Source organism: Amphiura filiformis, chromosome 9 (assembly GCF_039555335.1).
Source record: "Amphiura filiformis chromosome 9, Afil_fr2py, whole genome shotgun sequence".
Lineage (NCBI taxonomy): Eukaryota > Metazoa > Echinodermata > Ophiuroidea > Amphilepidida > Amphiuridae > Amphiura > Amphiura filiformis.
The window spans coordinates 51825469-51849176 of NC_092636.1; the positions used below are offsets into that span (position 1 = coordinate 51825469).

General features: G+C 34.8%; 1 protein-coding gene across 1 annotated transcript; it reads right to left on the bottom strand.

The window, feature by feature from the left end:
* Positions 1-831: 831 nt before the first annotated feature.
* On the bottom strand, positions 832-16981 carry LOC140161138 (uncharacterized). Its single transcript, XM_072184569.1, has 6 exons — positions 16852-16981; positions 10899-11107; positions 9458-9517; positions 7217-7432; positions 5479-5640; positions 832-893 (listed from the first exon to the last, which is right to left on the bottom strand). The coding sequence occupies exons 2-6, from the start codon at positions 11082-11084 to the stop codon at positions 861-863; spliced, it is 657 nt and encodes a 218-aa protein (XP_072040670.1). The 5' UTR covers positions 11085-11107; positions 16852-16981; the 3' UTR covers positions 832-860.
* Positions 16982-23708: the final 6727 nt, after the last annotated feature.

Sequence of the window (23708 nt, forward strand, 5' to 3'; positions counted from 1 at the left end):
TACAGATATGTACAGTACAATTTTGATCCAAAACCTTGATGCGTGCATGTGTTGCGGACCATTTTTAGCATTATGTTTCGTCCCGTTTATTATTTTGTTTCCGTCCGCTGTGTTGATTATATGGATTAAACTAGCTAATAATCCGTCAAAATAGGGCTTGTGGTGTTTGAATATATATGTTTATGTTTGACCAAATCACACAAGATTTACTTTTAAATGTAATATAAATGGAATACGTACTTGCCAATATATTATAATGAAATAGCCGTAACAAGTTTATTCGAGTTATTAAAACAATAAGGTCTTACAAATCCATTGACATTAGCAACTCGTAATATAAGCACAAAGTTATACTCATTTAAATTAAATCATTCCTTTATTCCATAATTCATGCATTTCCATACTGTTTCCGGCCATGTTCCGGCCGAACTATGTTGTCATGTCATATATGATTCCTGATTTTAATAGATCATGTTATCGTCGCGCCGCCAAGTAAAACGTAATGGAATCTGACTTGGTAATTCTCCCCGTTTCCGTGTGACTCCGCCCATACCTGTACTGTTTACAGAACAAATTAATATTAATACTATATTTACCACGTATCTTCGTATGATTTTGATTAAATATATCGTATATAATGTAATTGACCCACCTGTTGTGAAGTATTAACAAATAAGATTTATATTATAACATTATTATATACCATATAGTAACACAGTTTTGATTAAAACGTTTATAAGTGTGTGTGTAGAGACCAATGTGTTGGTGCTGAGCACCATGCACCATGTATACGTCATTATTTTAGTTTATTTTTTATCTGTTATGTTAACTCACCATTATAATGATCAATCATTTAGTCGTCAGTTCACATCGGTTGTTTTCCTAAATTTGGTCTGAAAATAATGGAAAGGAAGAAAAACAATATTATTATTGGCATATGCTTTCTCGTCAACCCAGTGAAAGTGTAATAGTTATGTACTATAGGCTAGAGGTAATAATTGAGAAAGATATCATTATTTTACCACAGACGGTGTTTACACAGTAATTTTACCATAGACAGTAATTTCAACTCAACGAACAACGAAATCTCATTCTAAATCAAAACAACCTATTTTTAGCAGAATGAATGTGTACGGTTTTTTTATTATTACTTTATGATGTGCAAACTTTAATTAATGCATCTTTGTATATATTTTAATTGTATTTCATGTCTTTGCTTAAAGCATCTTGGGAAAACAGTGTGCTGCGCACTGATTGTTTGTCCCTTGTAGATATAAAATAAACTAAATGTTGCGTAACAGTAGCAAGTGTAAAATGCCATGGATGTATTGTGATCTATGCATGTCAAAATGTCTTGGAGATTATTAAAAAATATTATGTTAACTGTATACTTCGATATATAATAGTCATTATGTATGGTCAATTATTTTTTTTAATCGGACTTTCCAAAAGATTAATACAATTTGGACAGTGCAATTCTGGAGTACAACCAATTAATGTAAGTTATAAATGGTTGTCATAGTTACAGGGTATTTTTTAAGACGCGTTCAAACTACTATACATAACGTTTGGACAACCTTTTTGCTCTATCACGGAACAAGATTTTTCAAAAATCGATCAGTTGATAAACAAAATTACTCTCATTTCCGTTACTGATTTTGAGAGAACATCCCATAATAATTATTGGCGGCAAATTTGAAACTTCTATTCCGGAACGTTTTATGGAGAAATAATATTGCCCTCCAATGCCTAGCTCGTAAAAGGAAGATTGATTTATCTGGTGTCTTCATCGGAGAAAAAGAATCGCAGAAATCGCCCTATTGGGACATGACCCTAGGGGGACATGGACCAAGTGGGACATGGCCCTAGTTGGATGGACGAAGTGGGATTAGACCAAATGGAATTGGAACCAAGTGGGATTGGACCAAGTGGGAACTGGACCAAGTGGGACATACCGGTAGCCCTAGTTGGATGGACGAAGTGGGATTAGACCAAATTGAATTGGAACCAGAGGATGATTTAAGGAAGCCCCATCATGCACCGTAAAAGTGTTATCACTAGAGTTTCAACTGCCACTTTACTTTTCAAATCCCATTGAACTCTGTGCAAAAGATGTTGTTTTAGAATTGCCCGTGTGTCGTCATTACTTGGTCGATTTTAGATCTAAAGTGATGTATGCATGAAGGATAATTCACACCTTCTGTAGATAACGTAAAATGTGAAATCGACCAACCTTTAGAAGGTGTTTTTATTGTAAATATATCTGTCCAAATTCAAATTTAACCATGCACGTGTGTATGCAGTGGGCGGGCATTGGTGTCATGTGTAGTGTCATGTTCACTCACACAGCTGTGCTAACCGCAAGACTTCTGGGAAGTGCTTAAATCATCCTCTGAATTGGAACCAATGGAACTGGACCAAATAGGATTGGAACCAAGTGGCATTGGACCAAATGGTATTGGACTAAGTGGGAATAAACCAAAAATTACAGTACTTAAACAAGGCAAAAGGTAACTTTTCTAGGCATTGTTGACATAGTTCCTTCGGGTAAGAAAGTTTCTTATTTACTAAGGCCTAACTTTTGTATGTTTGAAGGTGCACAATCGCACTGTTTTACCGCCGCGTTGAACACAATCATCACAACTCGTAAACAAATCGTTTCTGAGTTCGATTGACAAGTGACGTCTGACAAAAAAAATATTTTGAGCTCCGATTATTTATAATGTAGGGCGATCATCACTGAGAATCTCTTTAAACTCGAGTTCTACTCTTATCATGGAGTCAAATGTAGTATGGTTATAAAATTAAATGGAGCATGGCATGCTGACTGCAGCTGTGCCATTGGAAATTATGCCACTATGAGGCGCACCCGCTTATGGCCAGCCATTAGGGTCATAACGTGCAGGCAGACGTGCAGGTAGATACGCGTAGCTTATTTAACATGTATACCCTCCAACAACAAGTGTTCATTTTAACCTGTTAATTTCGGCGATGTTAACGTGTTAATATAAATGTTAAAAAGCTTTATCTCTAGTGTAAATTGTATGCTATAGTCCTTCGAGAAGGACGGCAATCATATATGTATAAAACTATCTCAACTTCATCATTAGAAGATCTATGATATTGAGGTCTGACTGTTGCGTCTAAATATTCACCCTGTTGTGTTTTATACCATCGAGGAAAATAAAAAATGTATTTCAAATGAAATATCAATTTTTTACTGTGAAAATAGAAAATATATGTAGAGTACTGGTGTGCGAGGCCATATGTAGGGCCTATGCGATCAAAGCTTTGTGGGTTCAAAGCCTAGATCGACAGAACCGTTAAGCGGTGAACCGTGATGCTTTCTCGGTCACGATATGTTATTATCTGTATAATGCCGCGGTCTAGATTATGTGGAGCTGCCGAGACGTTTAGCAAATTACGAACGTGTAATGTATTCCAGCAGGATAACTATTAGGATTTAGGGCTAATAACGGTACGGGTTCCACGGGACGGGCTCTGACTCATAATAAGAAGGCTGCGGGTTCGAACCCCCGGCGCTGATGGTGCTATCGTGCTATGCCCTTATATTAGACATAGTGCTGGAGAAGTGAAACCCCGCATGCACAACAGGTTACGGTAGGGGAGTCTGGCCGTAATGCCAAGAAAAAAGAGATGGACACTTCGGGCTGTGAACATTGGTCAAGCACGACTGGACCTTTTACCTTGAAGTACTCGTTAAATATCCACATTTTAAGGTGTTATAAATTGTTGAAGAAACAATCAGGATGGTGAAACAACAATGATACTAAAATGCTATATTGATTAATGGTGTGCGCACAAGAATACAGTCAACTTGCTCTGGGCTATTCCAGAAAGCATACCCCTTAGGGTAACTTCTCAATAAAGGATTTGCAGGTTTACTTTCTGAAAACGACTGGAATTCCAGAAAATTTTAGAAATGCTATTAAATGAATGAAAAATCATGAAAAAGTCCAAAATAAGCTCTCAAATTGAGGATTTCTGATTTTGAACTATTTTCTGTTGGATTTTTCGCCTTTGGACAAGATAAAAGTCTGGATTTCCAACAGTCACGACTGGACAAAAAGTCCGGAAATCCGAACTCCTCAATAGTGCATGTGCATCTATTGTCTGGAATAGCCCACATTACACAGGAGGCCGACCGAGTGCAGATCCATCGGAACACGCTTTTCAATACGGAATAAATGCTAACCTCATTGTGACATCATCCAAGCAGCAAAGTCCCATTGAAAAACGTTATCCGACGGATCTGCAGTTGACCATTGATAGAGACAGACAGACAGATATCTCTGTATGACTATTCTTATGCCCACCGTATAAGTAATTTGACTTGTGGTATTGTCAACCTATAGGCTTAATGTACCAAAGATGCGTGTATATGTTTACAAATAAATGTTTTGTTACACAAAAGTGATGCACCATTGTAAGTGACTCTTATTAATTACACTAAGAACAGCAAATGTCAAACAAAACTATATTTTGTCAATATTATGTGCCCAATACATCTATAAAAGCCAATAATTCTAGCCATACCATGTCTTGATCTCTACAGAAATGTCTTGATAAAAAAACAGGCTAAAATTGTGTATCAATCTGATAATTTGTCCAGAAATGTCCAGAGAGCCAATTAAGGCCAATAATTCTGTCCATTATGTCTCTGTCCACAAAATCAACCAAATCAATCAGAGGCATTGGCAAAACTCGTCTATAATTGTACAAAATAATATTCAATATTGGAGGGAATGAGATAAGATATACCCATACTACGCACAAGTATTGCAACATTGCTGGAAAAACGAAAAATTCCGCAAACTACAAGTTGACATTGATTCAATTATCCTGTAATGGCGTACTTAATGGAAATGTTCACGGTTTACCGTTACCATGGTTACGGTCAAGTTTGTAATATCATTTTGAGCCAGTATAAACAAAATGTGTTTTTATGCAATATCTATATTATTCAAAGCATTGAAATTGAAGAGTCGGTATAAGGGACGCACCATTCGATATCAGGGGGATTGGTAGTTTTTTGAAAAAAACAAAAACAATTTGTCACACCATCTGAGCAACAAAAAAAAATTACTCCACCTCGGACCAAAGAAAAAACGATTTTCCTGATATCTTGCAGAAACCAATTAAACCATTAAGCGATCATTCTAAAGTCATCTGGACATTTTGTGGACTAAAGTTTCTTCGTCTCCGCATTCAAACGTATTTCCTGTTTTCCGCCATTGCAAGCACTGAAATAGGCGTGAGATGTCGCCGCCCATCCCATTATTTTATACATGTATAGCTTAATTTTACTTATACGAGGGTCATTCAAAAAGTTCTACCTCCACCCTCATATCTCAACTTCTGGATAGTACCTCTTTCATATTTCCCATGATTGTAACCTAGGGGCTTATCTAGCATATGAGAAAATTTTGTTTCAATATAATTTATAACAAGCCTTACCAATTCTATTTCATCTGATTTGTTGGTTTTCTCCAAACCACCCCATTGGTCCGTTCGCTCTACCGCGACATAATCATCATGGAACGCACTTAAAACACACAACCCAATCACGTATTGGAACAAGTTAAGCGCTGCTCCTAGCGAGAAAACTATGCTAATGATCTAGAAAAACAAAGAAAGAAAAAGGAGGTTTATAATAACACAACATTGTTACAACGTCGTGAAGTTGTAACAACGTTGCTACAACGTAATACAACGTTGTGGTGTTAGCATGGAGCTAAGTGTGTTGCGAGATTGTCTTAAATATTTGGTTAATGAAATGCTATCCCTTTACAGACGACCTTTTCTCAAACATTCAAAACACGATAGAACATTGCATTATCATGTTATACAACGATAAACTTTTTATATATTTTTTTCACAGCTGAATGTCAAGGAGAAAGTTATTTCCAGTAAAATACCCAAAGTTTCACACATGGGAAAATTTAGTATCGACTTTTATACGTTTATTAAAAACTCTTGCTGTATGCAGAATATGACAAGTCGACATAATAATTTGTTATTTGATGCTAACCACACCCACCCACCAACAAACATGTAGGTAGGTAGGTATGCCTAGGTAGGTAGTAGGTAGGGGGAACCGTGGACCAGAGGTGGAAAAGCCCCTGTTAGCAAAGTAGCCTGGGCTCTACCAAAGAGGTAGATCCAGTGTGTCAAAAGATGATCGACGCAACGCCTTTTCCAAAGAAGGGAATGAAACTGGATAATTTTTCATTCTTTCTACACGCATATGTTTGCACTTTTGTAATAAACAAAAACGTATATACGTTAGTAAAAAGTTCGAAAAGACAATCATGCGAGATAACATTTCACATTTACACGAAGGCTTGCAGATTTTTATTTATATATTTATTTTTTGCTTGCAGATTTTTATTGTCTTACAGTATCCATGTCCGCCATGATGCGTAGATGTGTGACCAGGGAAATCCCTAGCTATCCCTGGTGTGACGTAGATGACAACCTTGGGTAGGCCTTTTGCCCTTGTGCACCAACTCCATCTGGACTATCAACTTGCCTTCCCATGACTTCCCTTTTTCCCGGTCCCTTGTCTACTAACTCGTCTTTTGCTCTTTGAAGTCTTGTCTACTACCTCTCATTAACTCACCATCCCATAACTCGCCTTTTATCTATCCCCTAGTTTAACAAGTTGACCGGGCATGTTGAACGAGATGTTGAATAGACATCGCTTGTCGTGACACATTGCCCCAGGACATTGCCATACCTCATTAATTGCAAATTTGAGTCAAATCTGCATATGCAATTTATGAATTAAATTAATTCGTGGTTTGCTTGCTTATTATTAACCACAAAGCTCATTGTGTTATTGCCTTTTTGCATCTATCATATACCGCAATCTGATATATCGTTTATACAACAAAAACCCAAAACCCCAAAACGATATGAAGCCTACAACATAAATCATAAAAATTAATAAGGCAATACATTGCAAGTGTTTTATTCAATAAAGTTTTCTTATAATTGACCCTTTCCTAGCTTTTCCTACAGTTAATGGTGTTTTGACCCGCGGGTCGCGGCTAACTTGAATTCTATGCAGGCCAGAATTAGCCAAGCGTATAACCTGAATTTCATTTTTACAGTTCGTTTTGTGATTGGTGTATCAGCAGGGGGCCTTGTCAGCAACTGCTGACTTGCTGACACCCACAAACCCTCAACACACCTCTTTTGATTTTTTGACACTGGCTATAAGATCCTGGTCCAAGGTGTCTATATATTTCACTAGGTATTCCTTGTACTGGCAGTCTTTGTGCGACAGGAGTGGATGAAATATATCTTCCTTTGCTGGACAATAAGTTGATCTTTCAGATATACAGGCAATGGCTTGAATGACACCTCCAAGTACGGTCAAAATGCTGAGAACTAAATACAACCAGTACTGCAGTGACAGGGAATAAGAATATCAAGATATAAATGTGACAGTAGATAAATAATGATTAATGGTTATGAGATAGTACAATATTGCAACAATCATAGCTAATCATTGCCAATCAAATAACTATCAAAAATAGAAACTAGACCTATCTGTGGTATCCAAGACCACGTACACAGCTGTGATGTGACCCCTCAATGACCTTTGACCCAAAAATATCTGAACACCCAGGACTTTGGCTAATGTCAATGCATGTGTACACGTATATCATCACTCTGCTATTATGGGCCAGAAGAGGCATTTTCAAGGAATTTCGTTTCGGACCAGAAGTGACCCCTTCATGACCTTTTACCTTAAAAAAATCCACAAGGCAACAATAATCCCTGTGTTTACATACCGTCATAATTTGTGTTATGTTTTTCTTGGCTGATACAAGTTTTTGAAAGTATTTGGTATTATACCGGAAGTAACCCCTTAATGACCTTTGAACCCAAAATGTGTATTATTCATAGACACTGGGTAATAGCAATGCATGTGTGCAAGTAGCGTCACTGTCTTTACGTAATTTGTGGAATAAGTACGGTAGCATTGTGAAGGATTTGGTTTTACACCGGAAGTGACCCCTTAATGACCTTTGACCCATAATCCATGTGCTTTCTGTAGACACTTATTACACTTGGTAATAACAATGCATGTGTGCAAGTCCCTTCATTATCCTACATGTACGTAATTTATGGGATGAGAAGCATTTTGAAGGTATTTTTGTTTTACACCGGGAGTGACCCATAAAAAAATACGAAGTGTACATTAAGCAACATCAATTTGTATATGTGTGAACATACTGTTAATGTGCTATGTTTTTCTTGGCTATTAATAAATTTTGAAAGTATTTGGTAGGCTAGTGGTCTTGTGTGCTAGTACCAAGTATTCATATATTTAATACTAGACCGGTATCGGTACAAAGTATTTGGTTTTACACCGGAAGTGATACCTTAATGACCTTTGATCCCAAATCCATGATTTACTCAAGATTGGAAAGTGAAGTGGTTGCAATTCATTGACGTTCCAGGAAGTGGTAAAACCACTGTTGAATCAAGGGCATCATTTTATCATATGCTTTGCGCTCTAGCAAGCTTTGCAAAAAGTACAACTTTAGGACCTTTTTGTCCCGTATACAGCATCCTAAGCAATGTTTAAGTTCTATAAAAAAAACCTTTAGTGGTAACCCTTTGTGGTTCTAAAAATAATTTTTTGAATAAAGAACCTTTTTTCTGTTCTAATAAGAACCATTTGGGGGTATTTCTTAATGGTTTCTTAAAGGTTCTTCAAGAAAGAACAATTTTCTTGGCTAGAGATTTTGTTTTTGTTTTACAAAGAACCCCATTGGTTTTCCAAAGAACTCAATCAGAACTATACCATTTAATTTGACAAGGTAAGTGAAAGTGACTGACAAGATACTACTCCCTGTTCCAGAAAAAAAACCGGCACTAATTTGTTTGGATTAATATAAGTATTATTCTGTTTTGCCAAATGAAACATAGCTAAATCCTAATCCTTTGGTTCTAACTGGCAATGAAAGTCAAATTTTTATGTTTGGAGATAAGGGCAAAAACGTGCGTTTTTAGGGCGTTTTCATAATTATGCTGTGACAAGCCATCCCAAAGACTTGTACATAGACTAATTTCAAGTTATGCATTATTATTTTTTGAAAACACATTTTCTAATCTTTTTCATAACCAAATATCAAAAATAACATAAAATATTAACAAATTATGAGCAAACTCTTAGCCTATAGTTTGTATGCTTATTCTTATTATTGTATGACTTCTTATTGTAAAAAAAACCATGCAGTTTTGGTCCATTTTTTATTAAATTGTACAAATTTCATAGCCAGTTAGAACTAGCTAAAGCATTAGGATTTAGCTATGTTTCACTTGGCAAAACAAGATAATATTTTTTAATTCCAAAACAATTAGTGCTGTATATAATGCATGTACTGTGTAATATTGTGAATTTAGAAAACCGTCTTACCAGTTTCATACGTTCTTTCCTACTGACGACGATGCCGACTATACCCACCAACATATACGCCTGCAAAAACAAACAAACGAAACAAACAAACAAACAAAAAAGCCACAATAATATTGCACATATAATTTTGTTAATGGTAAAATGGTTCACTGTTTTTATAAATCTACCAATGCCTATATGTTTCCCGCTACACTGTCGCAAAAAAGGCTCAGCTGTGTCTTTCAAATCAATTTACTTCATTCACACCACTTCGGATACCAATTCCGTTAGCTTCCGTTATCTGTTACCTGTTTAACACTTACAGCAAGGTTCATTTTATGTCAACTCTTGTCATATATAGATAAGAGCAAATATCCTAAAACAATATTTTTGATAAGGGTGGACAATATTGATCGTTACCATGGTTACCAGAAATAATGGCCTCTTGATCAGGTCTGATGATGTTAGTTGCTTGGTTGGTTGAGTCCAAGGACGCATGCAACATAAAGGCCTGAACAATTAAGAGCTAAGTGACCATCATTTCTCGTGGTGTTCCATTTGAAAACGCGTATGATGATATTGAGCATAAACACAATTTCCAAAAAAATAAAATATATAGAATAATGATGAATTTTATATATTGATTTGAGTGACATTTGTATATGAAAATGACAGAAGCTTGCAGCGTTATCAAATACAAATTAAGTATTTGTGACATCTTTTGCCAAATCTGATTCAATATCAGGCCGATTATTTGAATCAGTTGAGGGGGCAACTTGATCAGCGTAAAATATTAGGAGTTTAAAGGTGCAAGCGTAATGCTCTTTCAACACCATAAACATGATACATGTATAATTTTAAAATTACAGATGACTGAACGAACTTGTGCATGGACATAACGCACGACCCTTGTTTGAGCTAAGCTGCATGGGAGGTTTCTTACCAATCGCCTTGGCTTGTATGGTTATACTTCTGAGATCACTTAAAAACTTGAAATCACAAATACGCTACAAGATTCCTAATTTGTTATCTGCACCAGTACCACTAGGCCTGACCAGTACTATACAGGGAGTACCAGTGTAGTACCAGTGCAGTACCACTGCTGGAGGGTCTTGTAATAGCATTGGTACTCTGTATAGGTAGGCCTACTCGTACCAGTCAGGTACCTTGCATGCGACGGTGTACCTGTGCAGACGGCCATAATAGGAATCTTGTAGTGTAACTACCCATTGATATCATTAAGTAATTTCTTTAACATGTTTAAAGGATTTTAACATCTAAAATTCAAAACCGTCCCACAATGCATTATCATTTAATGTCTGTATCGCTTTTTGAATGGAGCGCAATATTAACAATGCCGTTTTCTTCATTTTTGCCAATTATGTCATGTGAAAAAATACCTAGCTGATGGCAATTTTATTTGCTTATCCTTCACTTTATACTATTTCTACATTCTACTTACTGGCCAACCGCCACATATTATTCCATATTCTCGAAGTTCAAAGTTGAGGTGATACTGAGTATCCACTATTGCTATAGCAATAGCTAAAACCAAAGACAACACACCAAAGGCTAACTGTAAAGTACCAAACACGAGAGGAAATGTCTTCTTGTATTTGCGGTCGCAAGGTGATCCTCTTTCCTCCATGTTGTCAGAAGGAATTCAAAAACCTGTAATGTTTTTGGAAAAAGTGTCATATAGCCTAAATCATTAACTTTATCGTATTCAGCTCCATGAAGGTAATGACCAGAGATAATTATGAGTTTTGATCATCACCTGGTATGTTGCGACAAAGGTAATGGGGTTGACGAAAAGAAAGCTTGTTAACAAGTGGAATTTCACTGAAAATGATAATATGGTCATTTCTTTTTTCAATTTCACATGAAACAATCAATTGAAGAAGAAGAAAAAAACATTATGCAAATCATATTGATCATCACGTTTTTTGTTTTTCCATTTTTATTCACCTGTACTTGGGCCTGGTGTAAGGGAAAAAAGAACATACAGACATGGTATAACAATCATCGTCTGGTACACTGTAAATTGGCCAGAACACATGGAACGCGTTCATTAATGTAACGGTTTTTTAACACATGACACGTGTTCAACTTATTTAGAGAACACTAGTGTGGACACCTGAGACGTGTTCATAAGATACAGTTGAACACATGACACATGTGTAATAAGTTTCTAAAATATTTCAGATAAGTGTTCAAACTACAAGAACACCAGTGTTCAAATGAAACAAAGAAAGGCATAAGGAAATAAGAACACGTGTCAAGTGTTCAAAAGGTGTTACATATGTGTTCTAAGTTTTGAAAATGTTGTCTTATTTTTCAAAATCAAATATTAATGTAACAATGTTTCCTTTTTGTGATAGTACTAGGTAAGGCGACACTGTTTAAGGCAAATTTTAGTATGGATATGCAGACATCTTTTCATAACTATCTTGGAAACAGAGACAGAACACTGGTGCCAAGTGTTCTATGACTTTTACAGTGTATGTTATCATCCCATTCTAGAAGACGATACGAATTGGGGGATGGAAGTTCATGTCGGGGCAATTGTTTCAGGTATTGGCCAGGTTGGGGTTTTCTTCTTCTTCTTCTTTAGTGACAATGGGCAAAGTATGGTGATAGTCAGGAAAGTTTTTTGCTCTTGTAGTGAGTGTTAAGTTTTTTCAAAATTTCCAGCCGCCTGGAAATCTAATGGTGCGTCCCGAAGTTTGAGAAATGTTCTATACTTCAAAGTACCATCAGGCATTATACAAAAGAATCTTGTTTGGTGGAGAATTTTATTACGTTTCTTTCCCCGTATCTTTTAAGATCATCTTAACAAGGCAAACGCTAATTAGCCTACGAGACATTCTCAGAGATGTGGGAACCACTGACTTGCTAACAAATGCTACCGATACAAAAAGGATCCCCTAGTTGTTTTATATATAGGTCGGCTGGCATAGAAACGAGTGACAAATGAAGAAAAATATTACTGATTTATTTACATATCGACGAAACAATCAAACAGACCCCACTGTTCATGGTTGCTTAACAATGTTCACTGAGCAGAAATAATGCAAAAACAACAAAGTTTGGGAATAGGCTTCTTTGAAAGAAGTGAACATGAAATTGTGGTGAAAAACCTATAGCCATTTAATGTACGATCTTATAATATGAAATTGGTAATTTTTCTTCAAACCTGATTTTTTTGGCATATTTGTAATGTTTACACATGTCCCAACTTGCACCTAAATGGAATCAGCCAAATTTGTTGTGTTTGTAGGTCAACAGAGCAAAGTTCGACACCCCAATGTCATAATTCAAAGAATTATGACATTATGTCTTCCCATAGAACTGCGTGTTAAACGGCCAAAATAACCAGCAGGGTTTTTTTTTCACTTTACCTTGTTATTTCAGCTCAAAATGGACAGAAACCCTTCCAGATAATTATTACTAGCATTATTTCAGCATTTTGAGTATATAAAAAATTTAAACTTTGAAAGAAATCGTACATTAAGGCTTTATTAATGATGTATGTGACCTAGATGTTAACATTCGACGGCACAAATGGAATTTAATGAATAGATACCGGTAGCATTAGCATTAAGGGCTGGGGTATGAACGTTTGGACAGTATTTATTTTGGGACATTAGAGCACATCAGACATATCGAATTGCATTCTGAATATGAAGAATGTCATTCCGATATCAAATAATTTTGATTTTTGAAATTCGCAATTTAATACACATTTTATGGCAAATCATTAAAATTGATATTTTTGATATTTAACAGTACTTGAAGTAAACTTTATAAATCTGATGATTTATACTTAAAGTGTATGTAGGTGGGATGAAAAGCCGACGATCAATTGTAAATTTTGACCTTTCGTATTAAAGATATGGATTTTTTTCCCAAAACACCCAAAAAAAAATTAGGTCTTTTTGGGAAAAAATCCATATCTTCAATATGAAAGGTCAAAATTTTCAATTGACCGTCGGCTTTTCCTCCCTGCTACATACACTTTAAGAATATATCATTAGATTTATATAATTTACTTCGAGGACTGTTATATATCAAAATTTGAAAAATATCAAATTTTTACAATTTGTCATAAAATTTGTATTATATAGTGATTTTTAAAAATGAAAATTATTTGATATCAGAAAGACATGCTTCGTATTCAGAATGCAATTCGATAGGTCTGAGGTGCTCTCATGTCCCACAAAAAATACTGTCGAAACGCAATAAACGCTCATTTTGGATCCCTTAAAGCATTAGCATTCAAATTGTAGAGGTGAAAAGGTAATAGTATTTTGCGTAGTTTTCAGGGAAAGACACAATTCTTTAGCGATCTAGCGAATATATTGCACTTTAACAATGCCCTTTTTTGCTCAAAACGTGAATGATATTGTCATATGGTGGGGGCTACCCCTTTCTGACGCAAACGCATAGGCTATGACTGTGAGTGGCAATGTTTAATAACATTTAGTAACGTAAGTTACCCATATAAAAAACACAGATAGGCATTATTGAAATTGAAGGAAAAAATAAAAGTTCACAAGATTTGATCTTCAAATTTTCCAGAATGAAACTTTAAAAGAGATACTTTATTTTTGCCGATTTTTCAATTCCAAGTAGGCCTACTGCCGATTTATCGGTTTTGACCTGACACACATTTCATTGTCGTAAGGGGATATATTAGTAGACCATACTCAACAGCCAGAATACATAATCCACATTTTTAATTGGTTAAAAGCTAATGTTCTTGCCTTGAATAGGGACTAATGAGCGTGATCACTATCTGCAAAATGTAGACCTAATAGGCCTATTAATTGTGTGTGGTTCTAGAGTTTATGAGTCCAAAAAATACAGCCGAATTGGATTCTTATAGATAGTAATCTTTCTTTATTGAGCGTAATAAATGGCTTCAATGACAAGCACTGCTATCCAACAGGCCCTCATACAAAAGTACGTATACAAACATCATAAATATTAAAGATGTACACAAAATGAACAAATCAGAAACAAAATCAAGCAACTTGAAATACAACAACAACAACAACAACAACTACAACAACAACAGCTATGTGATAATAATGGAAATTTATTAAAAATGCTATGTATACATATAAGAATAAACTTTTAAAACTTTTGATGTGAATTGGCCTATTGAAATATTCTTCAGTTCTGCTCTAACTACCGGGTGTTCGTGCAGTACTGTACATATTTTTGACTTTATAAGTAACTTTTCCGCTTCAGAGTAATTTTTTGGGCGAAGGTATAAATTTTTATGACAGGGCTTATTTTTTCCATACCATAACTTTCAAGAGATGTTTTTCATACACTCTTCGATAGGGAGAACCAATCGGAGCAAACGTCAGAAAAATGTGAACTCAATGTTGGGCACTTAGCGCGTATGACGAACTTGTGCATGGACATAACGCACGACCCTTGTTTGAGCTAAGCTGCATGGGAGGTTTCTTACCAATCACCTTGGCTTGTACGGTTACTTCTGAGATCACTTAAAAATTGAAATCACTTAAAAATACACTACAAGATTCCTAATTTGTTATCTGTACCAGTACCACTACTGGTTTCACATATTAGCGCATATGACGGCCAAAAACCTATTTTTTCCTAGTCAAAGAGATCAAGCAAGGGCCCAGCAAACACAAAAACGTTTTAAAAACGTTTTAAATAAGTTATATTTTGGCTTTTGGTTTAGGTAAAAACGTTTTAATAACATTAAAATGTCGGGTTATATAAAGGTCATGATAACGTTTTAAAACGTTTTGTATGAAAACACACTACAACAATATTTTTAAATGTTTTCAAAAAATGTTATTGTAAACTATTTTTGCCAAATATTGTGTCAATATTTAAATAACATTATGTTAAAATGTTTGAACCCAGCAAACACAGAAATGTTCTTAAAATGTTTTTTCAAAACCTTTTAATAACATTTAAATGTCGGGTTATATAAAGGTCATGAAAACGTTTTTAAAACGTTATTGAAATATTTTGGGCAAATATTTTTCGCAAAATATTTTTTCAACCCTAAAATAACATTCTGTTTAGAATGTTTTGTATCAAGTTTTCAAGAACGTTTTTGGAATGTTATTAAAACGGTTTTATACCCTTTATATAACCCGACATTTAAACGTTTTCTGTAAAACATTTTTGTTTGCTGAGCAGTAGATTATCAATAAATGTTTTTTAAGGTTAAGAAAACGTTTTATACTCTTAATATACCCTTTATATAACCCGACAAACGTTTTCTGACAACCTTTTATAACCTTTTGCGAATGATGTCGAAAACGTTTTGTGTTTGCTGGGGGCTGATTTCATCGCTAAAATCGAGTCGCTCCTGTCTACTGAAGATAGCACTGGTTTGCATTTATACTGTCTACTGAAGATAGCACTAGTTTGCATTTTTACTGTCTACTGAAGATAGCACTAGTTTGCATTTATACTGTCTACTGAAGATAGCATTAGATTGCATTTATACTGTCTACTGAAGATAGCACTAGTTTGCATTTATACTGTCTACTGAAGATAGCACTAGTTTGCATTTTTACTGTCTACTGAGGATAGCATTAGTTTGCATTTATACTGTCTACTGAAGATAGCATTAGTTTGCATTTATACTGTCTACTGAAGATATCACTAGTTTGCATTTATACTGTCTACTGAAGATAGCACTAGTTTGCATTTATAATGTCTACTGAGGATAGCATTAGTTTGCATTTATACTGTCTATACTGAAACTGAAATAATGAAATTGAGCAGCAACAGTGCAATACGGCAACAAGAAAAACAAATAATGAAGAAAACAAAAATTATTTAAGGAAAACAAGTTAACAGCAACAGGGCAAAAAGACAACAAGGAATTTAAAAATAATAATAACAATAAAATAATTACAGCTGTCCAGTACCTACCCAGTAATAAATTATTTCATCTTTGGGTCGAGAAAATAATTCCCACCAAGTACACCATTCTTGGTAACTTCCCTGGTATTTGCCCACACAGTTTATCGTTAGTTACACCTGATGGGCTCTATATAAATGGGCTATGATGCACACCCCTACCCAGCAGAAAGATTGTTCCACATCGGCAATACTCAATTTGAGAAGCTCATTTTGACAATTCCGTAATTTTTCTTTCATTTAATTGCATTTACCAAGTTTATCCCAGTAACATTGGCAACTGAAATTCCAGTTGTATTCAGAAAGAAAACTTGAAAATCCACATTTCTTTTAGGCTATACTCCTCTATAGGCCTACATGCTATTTTCTGGAATAGATCAATGTTGAAACACTTGCCTTAGCCATATCTTACGAAACTATACATTATGGTTTTGCCTGTTACTATGGCAACATATTATTTCACTATTTTATCAGTACAGTATTTTACCTACCTGTCGTATCTTCGTCCGAATATGATTTTATTTTCTGGTATTGAAGATTTGAGCTTTCCATTCAGATTTGAGCTTTCCATTCATTGCATAAGTTTATGTATAAGCTTCCTCACAAATGCCCGGGTGTTTTGCATTATGGACGTTAACTTGACCGTTATTCTTTCACAGTACAACAACTTTTTATAATTTGTGTGATTTTCAAGGACAAACCATTATTATATGCAACTTTTTTACGGTTCAAAAACTTATAGTAATATAATTTTAATTTTTAATGGACCATGGAGCACGAAATGAATGTTTGAAATTATCACAGGAATATCGCGTCGTTGGTCCTAATTCAGGGTGTATCAAAATGATTGGTACCCATCAATTTTGATGTTTACTGAAAGGCCTGCCTCTTCCAAATACAACATTGGATGCTCATGAAATGTCCAGAATGTATAATTTATTACTTGTTTTACAATTAATCTGCAAATTATTTGGATATTATGTTGAAATTTAATGTGTTTGGATCACCCATTATCAATGAAAATTGAATAGCACCAATCATTTTGATATGTCCAGCTTGTTTTAGTGACTCGAATCATTTGGTAGAAGTTTGTAAGTTGAACGTGTGTAACTCAATGTTGGGTGCTAGACGCGTATGAGCAACATCATGATCAGGGCTGTCAACTCTCACGCATTGGCCGTGAGTCTCACGCATTGGGTCACTTTCTCACGGTCTCACGCCAAGGTATTATAATATCACGCCTATATAGGTAGTAAATCTCACGCAAAAAGCTGGAAAATGAGTAAAATCTCACGCATCGTCATGAATAATTTGTTGTTCCTACCCCCTAATTTTTAATTGATCATGGAGCACGAAATAACTGTTTCAAATTATCACAGGAATATCGCGTCGTTGGTCCTAAATCAGGGTGTATCAAAATGATTGGTACCCATCAATTTTGATGTTTATTGAAAGGCCTGCCTCTTTCTAGAGTGCTTTCTTATTCAGATAACACGACCATTAGGTCCAGTGCCACTCAGTGGACATGTGGGTATTGTCCTGTTTTACTATCAAGGTAACGAAACATCCTACAAATAAGAGCTAAATTTTCTTTTCCTGATTTCTCATGGCAAGACAAAAGACAATTTTCAACCAAATTGGAGCTATCTTTATTTTCGCCACCTGTGGAACCCAAATTAGGCATATGACGTCACAAGGCTACCTCTTACTTCTTTGGCTTGCCAATAACTCCAACCGTAGGCCAACACCACAAATATGTCAAACTATACTTTTTTAATCCTTTATATATAGGCCTATGACTAGAAGAACACACTATTGTTGTTTCTAAGTCTAGCAATTTTGAACTTGACCACTATGTAAAGGTTCAATGTCCTTTCCAACCAAATAGGGGTGTTGTCGAAATGACTCCATAATAATAAGGCCCTACTCCCCATTCCAGAAAAATACAGCACTAATTGTTTGGAATTAAAAAAATATTATCCTGTTTTGCCAAATGAAACATAGCTAGATCCTAATCCTTTAGTTAGTCCTAACTGGCAATAAAAGTCAAATTTTAATATTTTTGCAATCTGAGGTAAAATGGTCCAAATACATGCAAGTCTAAGCATTCAAAATCTTGAGTAAAATGTGTTTTCCAAAAATTAGAATGCATAACTTGAAATTAGTCTTTGGGCCTGATTGACACAGAATACGAAAGAGGTCGAAAAACGCCCTAAAATGCATGTTGTTGGCCCTTATTTCGATCCAAAAATTGAACAAATTTTAAAATTTGACTTTTATTGCCAATTAGGACTACTTAAAGGAATAGGATTAAGCCATGTTTCATTTGGCAAAACTGGATAATATTTTGTTAATAAAAAAAAATAGTTCTGTACTTTTCTGGAATGGGGAGTAATGATTAGCTCTACTGCCCCACATTGCTGATTTATTTAGGCCTATTGCACAATGATTAATCTATTTTCGCGATTAGGAAACATCGCTTTATTTTGATAGATTGGATACTTAGAATGCCTATAACAGTAGGCTTAATTTACAGACAGCAAGCCTATCCAAAGGAAACTTAGCAGACATACCGGAACCGCTTATATTGGCTATCGAATTGTGTTGATAAATTTCTACTTTAGATCCTCCTTCCCTCCCGCAAAGTTGTCATCAATAGCACTAACTATTTTGGCATAATACTGTCACATGAGATTTCAGTGATGTGAGATTTCAAATAGAAATCGCAATCTGTCTAGCTTTAAGTAAATAAATTCAAGGTTAAAATGAGCAGAAATGTGCATTATTTCGATTAGTAATGTGAAATGTTCAATTTTGCAAGTCTATAACAGAAGCGCGAAATGATTTTAACGGGGATTTAAAGCACAATTCTCTGTTTTCTGTCAAGAAAATCTCGCATGATTTCGCATAGAGCGTCTAAATATAATGACGACCAACAACCTATCGTTTTTGAGAGATCAAACAAGGGCTGATTTCATCCATTATAGCTGTCGCTAAAAACCGAGTCGCTCCTGTCTACTGAAGATAGCACTATAGCTTGCAATTATGCCGTCTACTTAAGATAGCACTATAATTTCCTTTAATACTGTTTACTGAGGATATCACTAGTTTGCATTTATACTGTCTACTGAATATAGCACTAGCTTGCATTTATACTGTCTACTGAAGATAGTACTAGTTAGATTTTTTTACTGTCTACTGAAGATAGCACTAGTTGACATTTATACTGTCTATTGAATATAGCACCAGCTTGCATTTATACTGTATACTGAAGATAGCACTAGTTTGGATGTAGACTATCTACTGAAGATAGCACTAGTTTACTAACTACTGAAGAAAGCACTAGTTTACTATCTACTGAAGATAGCACTAGTTTGTATTATACTGTCTACTAGCAATAGTACTAGTTTGCATTTATACTTTCTACTGAAGGTAACACTAGTTTGCCTTAAAAGTGTATACTGAAGATAGTACTAGTTAACTGTCTACTGAATATAGCACCAGATTGCATTTATACTATCTACTGAAGATAGTACTCAGTGCTAGTTTACATTAGTACTGTCTACTGAAGATAGCACTAGTTGACATTTATACTGTCTACTGAATATATATATATATATATATATATACACGAAAAAAGTTATCACAAACTGCTGTAAAAGAGTGCTCGAAATAAAAAAAAAGAGCAGTAGTATTACACGTATATCAATACAGTATGTATTGGACTCACTACTGCTTTGACGCATTTCCCTTTAAGGGCAATTTCTTCATCAGAAGCAGTAGTGATGATATCAAGTGTTGCCATGTCGACATTTGCTTATAACGTCAGTTTGTTCCAGTCTGTTTGGGCTTTTTTGTAAACCTATGTATTTCTCTTCTGGTGGCAAATTCAATACCCGAAAGGTATAATAACCATGTTAAGTCGTTTACCCAGGATATATCAAAAATACAAGAACGAAACCGAATTATCTAAACACATTTGGAGTCTGAAAGACAATAATGTTAAATATGATATATCCTGGGAAACCATCCTCAAATCAAATACTTTTAGGCGCAAAACGGGTATGTGCAATCTATGCCTCGAAGAGAAATTGGCAATTTCCTTTAATAAAAAGCGATCCAAACAGATCGTTAAACAAACGGACTGAATTCATAAGCAATGTCGACATGGCAACACTGCCAGGAAGAAGAAAAAACCTCCGTAGTTTGTAGTCATTCGCCTGATGATCGTTTAGCAACGTGAAACACAGTGTAGCGAGTCCAATACATACTGTATTGATATACGTGTAATATATATATATATATATCACTAGTTTGCATTTTACTGTCTATTGAAGATAGCACTAGTTTGCATTTATACTGTCTACTGAAAATAACACTAGTTTGTATTTAGACTGTCTAGTGAAGATAGCACTAGTATGCATTTTACTGTCCACTGAAGATAGCACTAGTTTGCATTGATACTGCCTACTGAAGATAGTACTAGTTATGGTTCAAACTGTCTACTGAAGGTAGCAATAGTTTGGATTTAGACTGTCTACTGAAGATAGCCCTTGTTTACATTGATACTGTCTACTGAAGATTGCACTAGTTTGTATTTTTACTATCTACTGAAGCTAGCACTAGATTGCATTTATACTGTCTACTGAAGATAGCACTAGATTGTATTTGTACTGTCTACTAAAGATAGCACTAGTTTACATTTATACTGTCTACTGAAGATAGCACTAGTTTACATTTTTACTGTCTACTGAAGATAGCACCAGATTGCATTTATACTATCTACTGAAGTTAGTACTGTGTTAGTTTACGTTAGTACTGTCTACTGAAGATAACACTAATTTGCTTTAAAAGTGTATACTGAAGATAGTACTAGTTAACTGTCTACTGAATATAGCACTATTTAGATTTTTTACTGTCTACTGAAGATAACACTAGTTTGCCTTAAAAGTGTATACTGAAGATAGTACTAGTTAACTGTCTACTGAATATAGCACTAGATTGCATTTATACTATCTACTGAAGATAGTACTCAGTGCTAGCTTATGTTAGTACTGTCTACTGACGATAGCACTATAGTTACATTATACTGAATATTGAAGACAGCACTAGCATTTATACTGAATGTTGATATAGCACAAGTTAACCTTCAAACTGTCTACCGAATATAGCATTAGTTTGCATTATTTCTGGCTACTGAAGATAGCACTAGCTTGTATTTATACTATATACTGAAGATAGCACTAGGTTGCCTTATATTGTCTACTGAAGATAGCACTTGTTTGCATTTTTACTGTCTACTGAAGATAGCACTAGTTTGCATTTTTACTGTCTACTGAAGATAGCACTTGTTTGCATTTTTACTGTCTACTGAAAATAGCATCGGTTTGCATTTTTACTGTCTACTGAATATAACACTAGTATGCATTTATAGTTGTGGATTTTGTGAAATTAACTGCACAATGTCAGGAACTTGTTTGTGGGTTTGGGATATTCTGATTAGAACCGATTGATGAAAACACACTGGTTGTTCAAAATCGATTCTGGTTTTTTAATAACGATACGGCTTTCAAAGTATATTGAATACAATATTATTATTTCCACTGAGGTTTTCTTCAGAATTAACTACCGTTTCTTTTTGGATTATATTTGATTGAATTCAGGAATCAATGACATGTCAGGATAATATAGCATTTGTGTATTCGAACTCGGCGCAGCAGGAAAGTGCACACTTATTGCCATAAAAATAGTCTTCATCGAGTACTCAGCTTCTAATATTGGCCTTCAGAATTTACTAATTGGGTCATTCTATTTGAAATTCACACCCCCACTGAGGACAAATTTGGAATTACAACCATATTCAACAGTTGAAGTAAGTCTAAATCCAACCATTTCCATCCATTTAAATTGGAAAAGGTGTTGAAGACTTTGGAATTCAAAACAAAATTAGGTAATTTGAGGCCAAATGGTGCACAAAATAATTCAAACGGATAATTTCTAACTGAAATTTAACATAAAAGGAGCAAAGATTTCCAGCTGTATTGACCATAACATGCAACTGGAATTGGCAGTGAAATCTTCCACAGGGGGTGTGTAGATTTTAAAAGGAAGAGCCTAAATGCAGAGGAGGTCAGTAATGGAAATGAATGACACGAGTTCACTAAATACATGTACAGTCTTATACTCATTTTGTCCTGTAAAGTAGAAATTTTTAATAATGGCACACAAAATAAGACATTAAATCCCTTTCAAAATATGAAGCAATTTATACACATGGTCATTACATCTGGACGGAAATATACATACTCAATACCATATTCCACAATAACTACTATTTACACATTTTCTTGCATTCTGTACATATTTTTTAAATGACTATATTACATAAATTATATTTTGGTTCTTATTTCATTTTAAATATTAGATACATTCATTGGTAGTAATTCTTAAAACATGATCTAACATGATATTTTGGTTACATAATAACAAACATACAAAAGATAAAATTACAAAACAATTACATGATAATTTGTTAAAATTATTTTGTCTGCAATGTTAGGAACAAAGAACAAATCAATATTTATTCCTGGGAGGATGAGGAACACAACATTCTGTATACTTCCCCTGCCTTGCATATCTTAAATGTTTTTTCCTCTCATTTTACCTCACATTTCTGTACTTTATTTAAAAAAATTGTGTAATCTCCAGTTTCCTGAAACAAATGGGTTTCTCTTCAATTCTGAAAAAGAAATGTGATCCCCACAAAAACTTACATTTCTCCCTGCATAAAAACTGATAAGCCCATTAAAATGGTAGTTTCTCTAACTTCTTACAGTTTAGAAACACCACTAAACAAGCCTCAACCATTGTTTAGTCCAATTTACGCATCTTAAGGCCATATAAAATATATGTTTTGGTTCTCGTCCAGAGGATTTTCTTGAATTGATGAGGAAAGGAGGGTTTTTGTTTTGTTTTCCCTATGTAAAATTAGCATTGTTAGTATATTTCAGTCTTTTCCAACAGTGCTCAAGGAAAGGAGGATGCCCTCCTTTTTTTAATGTGGGATTCTGAGTTATTAACCCCCTAGAGTACCACAACAAATCTAGGAAGTGATCCAAGTATTCCAAAGTCTAATCAATTTTGAAAAATCTGAAAAAAATCAAAATCTGACAAATTGAGGGAGGGGACAAAAACCAAACCATAAATTTTATACGGCTTGATATACCAATTTGAAATTCATTTCTTGAAGTCGCTTTTGCATCCACTTTTTTATGACTGGTTATTACAAAGAGTTAATTGTAATACAAAAAGAATGTTACTTTAACACATCTGTTTATCAAATCACTAT

Bases quoted from the DNA above. Each gene is read 5' to 3' on its own strand.
- LOC140161138 (XM_072184569.1), bottom strand. From the start codon at position 11,084: ATGGAGGAAAGAGGATCACCTTGCGACCGCAAATACAAGAAGACATTT. The intron at 5,641-7,216 runs GTGTGTTGAGGG...TTGTTTTTCTAG, and splicing joins GTGTCAAAAAATCAAAAGAG to ATCATTAGCATAGTTTTCTC. The intron at 894-5,478 runs GTAAGGCTTGTT...CATTATTTTCAG, and splicing joins AATCAGATGAAATAGAATTG to ACCAAATTTAGGAAAACAAC.